Source organism: Temnothorax curvispinosus, unplaced genomic scaffold (assembly GCF_003070985.1).
Source record: "Temnothorax curvispinosus isolate PA1 unplaced genomic scaffold, ASM307098v1 QBEX01001820.1, whole genome shotgun sequence".
Classification (NCBI taxonomy): domain Eukaryota; kingdom Metazoa; phylum Arthropoda; class Insecta; order Hymenoptera; family Formicidae; genus Temnothorax; species Temnothorax curvispinosus.
In genome coordinates, this window is record NW_020211600.1 from 6,824 (window position 1) to 10,733 (window position 3,910).

Below are 3,910 nucleotides of genomic sequence, written 5' to 3' on the forward strand. Positions count from 1 at the left end.
GGCGAATTCCGGCGATTCACATCGGGACGATCTCGTCGAGATCGCCTCCCGAACAATGATATTTTGACGACACTGTACGTACGCACTGTACAGTTTTTCAATACATTAATGAAAGAAAAAAAACATTTCAGTAAAATATTTTTGAATTTTAATTATCTTTGTATATCGAAATCTTGCAAAACGTTAAGTAGGCCAAATAATTAAAATTTTATTTTCTCGGAAACTAGGCATTTTTATAACTCCACAATAGTGGCTACGCCTACGTCTACGTTTAGTAAGTACTACGCACCTGTAAAATTTCATTAAAATCGGGCTTGAATAGTATACTAAAGTGTTAAAGCCAAACCTCGCGTATATCGAAATAAGCCGAGTTATTAATTTAATAATAATTTTTTGTAAACACCGTTGTTCAAAACACTTCCATATTTTATTATTCCTTACAATGTTATTTAAATTATTAGTCAGCTTAGTGATTATATGATTATGACATGTAAGTTGCACTAGTTTTCTCATTATTTTACTATTAGTTGATTTTTTTGGTCAATTCCGCACAGAATAAAGAACGGTAAAAAACGATAATCCAGTACTGAACAACTGTAATAAGACATGACTTTTCTACTTTAATCTAAAATATATGTTAGTTATTTTGAAAGGTTATTTCTTACCGTAGCAGCACCTTCTAATGATCCCACGAACAGTCCAGCAATATTCATAGTGAACGCCTTGGTACCTCTTTGCAAGAGAAACAGTATCATTTTTTGTATTTGCAACGGAGCTACGTACCACTGACCGTTGTACCTATGTGATGATTAATTAATAATTGAGAAATATAAATAAAATCTGTGTCTGCAAACAGTTTTATTATACCTTTCTTAAACTACGAGTATATTAAATGTATTTTTTATTACATAAAATAATTCCTTACACAGTGACAAAAACATTATTATTATGATCCATAATTTCTTGCGCAATATAGTTGCCTACAAACATGTAAGACAAGAGATACATCATAAATATTAATCGTAATGAAAGTTCTTCAATATCACATTCAAAGGATGTCATCTGAAAAATCTAAAATACAGGGATATTGTAATAATTGTCATAAAAATTAAATCAATATTATACAAAAAACCAATTAATTAGAATTGTCTGATGAATGAAAATTTAGTAGTAACTAATCTTATTACTATTATTTATAAGTATATTCATAAAACAAAAGCAGTATTTACCAGAAAAACATTAAGACTTCCGCATATTACACCGGTTATTATCAAAAGGGCGAACATTATTTTAAATCTAGATATTGTCGAGTTAGAAAATCTTTAAATAAAAATATTATTATATGCGCGTATTTTATGTCCTAATTATTATATATAATATAATTCATATTGCTTATTAAATACTAACTTCATAGCTTTGCGATGCATATCCACAGCACAAATTAATCCCTTGTATATCAAATATTCGTTTTGAAAGCTGTTTTTTCGTAGAGTTTCGAGTGTCATTGTACGTGCGATACGATAACTGTAAATGATTCTTTTGGCATCATTAAATGGCCTTTCTATTTCTCCAATTTGATAGATTTTTTATATTTGTTTTTATATTTATTCCCTTACCAGGCAATTTGAAACATTCCACATGCATGTTGTAAGTAAACTATGAACATTGTTCCTGTCCCTATCATTGCAATTAACCCAATAAAAAAGGCTGCATTTGTATGGAAAAATATCAAGTAGAAGTATCTTTTATCGACAAAGTATTCTGTCACAAGCAGCGGCGAAATACGTGTGCGAGTTTCATTTATAGACAGTAAGGTGTAAAAAACGCGCGGCGAGTTTATAATAAACTTTTTATCGAAATAATTGATCCTTAAATATTTTTCAGTGCTTGTTATATTTGTCGCAATTATTTTAATTTTATACCCAATTTGGTCGCGCGTTTAGTTTTCTAAATACAATATTCCAAATATAATAATTCGCATTCAAAGTAAATTTAAAGCAGTTGTCTTACATGTAAATGCAATTGTGTAACGTTTTGCATAGATAGCATACTGTTTTATGATATTGATTTCATTTTCGTCAGTTAACTCGTTACAAGTATTCTGCAGTTGCTCCAGCAAACACTTTATCTGTCAATATTGCATACTATTTTTCTTAATTATATTTTAAAAACATTTTTTTGTTTGTATTTTATAAAAAGATTTTTTTTCGGAAATATTTCCGAAGAATTGATCTTTTTATACAATACAACTTGTTTCCCAAAAATAATACACATATGAATACAATATACATATAATATACCGCATGATACTCGAGAAATTATTGAAGCTGAATAGCTAATATTTATGTAATTAATCAGCAATAAAATAAAATAAATTAAACATATTACACTGCAGAAGAATTTCATAATTATTATCTGCATATTGCGTGAAAAGAATATCTGTTTATATACATGTAAAAATAAAATCTATAAAACGAATAAAAATTTAGTTAATTGCATAACTCAATAATATAACATATTTATTTAGGAAATATCGACATGGATACTTTCATGAAAGAAATATCCCCAGGATTCTTCAAAAGTACAGTTTCACTTATTAATGTTAGATATAGCATATGTAAATTTTTAAAGTTTTGAAGAACGCCTCAATTATTGTGTCAGTTCATTAGCCATCTTGAACTGATTATTGAGTTATGCTATGAACTTTATTGTTGACCTTTTTTTATAATATTAATTTTTACAAATTTATATATAACTTTTCTTTTACACTACATGCTGGTATAAAAAACTCTGATCTAAAAAAACTGGTCTCTTTCTGTAGCGTTTATTTATTTTTTGCTTTCTGCTTATCATAAAATGAAATTTTACGATTTAGTTTCACGAACTTCTCAATTGTCAGCCAGTATAATTTACTTACGACTTCAACGTTAATACTAAATGAACTATATTTAATTGCAAAGCTAATGTAAAATAATGCAGATGCAAGAACATTGATGAGGAGATCTGGAGTACATTGTGATGTCAGAAATGTTGCAAACTGCAAAGAAATTTTTAAATATAATTTTACATTGAAATTATTAGGCAACCAAAGAAAGGGTCTAAGTCTTTAATTGTTTTACAATGTATAATAATTTAACATGAGAAAGCTATTTAACTGCAATTAACTGCTATTTAACTGCAATTACACTGAAATTATTATCTATTTTCTTAGGCAACCAAAGAAAGGGTCTAAGTCTTTAATTGTTTTACAATGTATAATAATTTAACATGAGAAAGCTATTTAACTGCAATATATTAAGCAAAATTAGAAATTAAATTTTTTTTTGTAATAACAAACACATGTTATAAAATCAATATCAACATATTTAATATTATGACGGTCTTATAACGATTCTGATATATTAAAACGCAAAATAAAAGATTGCTAAAAATAACGTTATATTTTTTATCTTGTTATTATATAATTAAAATTATTAACATACCTGACCTAGGATAAAGGTCGCCAAAACACTAAAAAGCAATGTGAACTGAAGTTGAACAAGTTTAGACCTTTGATAAGGCCACAGACCAACTGTGAGTAATAAAAACCGATTGAGGCTAATATGTAAAGAGTCGATACAGATCATTTCTTCACGAGCACGCAGATGTGTGTGACACCGGAAAGGCCAGTTCACTTTTTTTTTTATCAGTTGTATATTGTATTACTCCTTTTTTTTCATACTTTAGCTCAAATTCTAACGTAAATTATCAAATTTAACGTAAATGTAACAAAATATTGCCATGAGATAGGAACACGCGCAATTTAACAATTTTATCTGTAAATAAGTCGGTGATCAAGCGACATAAGATAATAGCTAGAACAGATGTTTATTTCTCATAGGTAAATACTTATGAATTTTCTGACAAAAGA

General features: G+C 28.0%; 2 protein-coding genes across 2 annotated transcripts; both read right to left on the bottom strand.

Annotated features, from left to right (window-relative positions):
* Positions 1-483: 483 nt before the first annotated feature.
* On the bottom strand, positions 484-1,777 carry LOC112468639. The gene is made up of 6 exons (XM_025037921.1): positions 1,617-1,777; positions 1,408-1,524; positions 1,230-1,320; positions 926-1,071; positions 666-798; positions 484-594 (listed from the first exon to the last, which is right to left on the bottom strand). The coding sequence occupies exons 1-6, from the start codon at positions 1,682-1,684 to the stop codon at positions 541-543; spliced, it is 609 nt and encodes a 202-aa protein (XP_024893689.1). The 5' UTR covers positions 1,685-1,777; the 3' UTR covers positions 484-540.
* A 204-nt stretch (positions 1,778-1,981) lies between these two features.
* On the bottom strand, positions 1,982-3,645 carry LOC112468638. The gene is made up of 3 exons (XM_025037920.1): positions 3,483-3,645; positions 2,918-3,037; positions 1,982-2,128 (listed from the first exon to the last, which is right to left on the bottom strand). Exons 1-3 carry the CDS (start codon positions 3,624-3,626, stop codon positions 1,982-1,984), a joined length of 411 nt encoding a protein of 136 aa, XP_024893688.1. The 5' UTR covers positions 3,627-3,645.
* Positions 3,646-3,910: the final 265 nt, after the last annotated feature.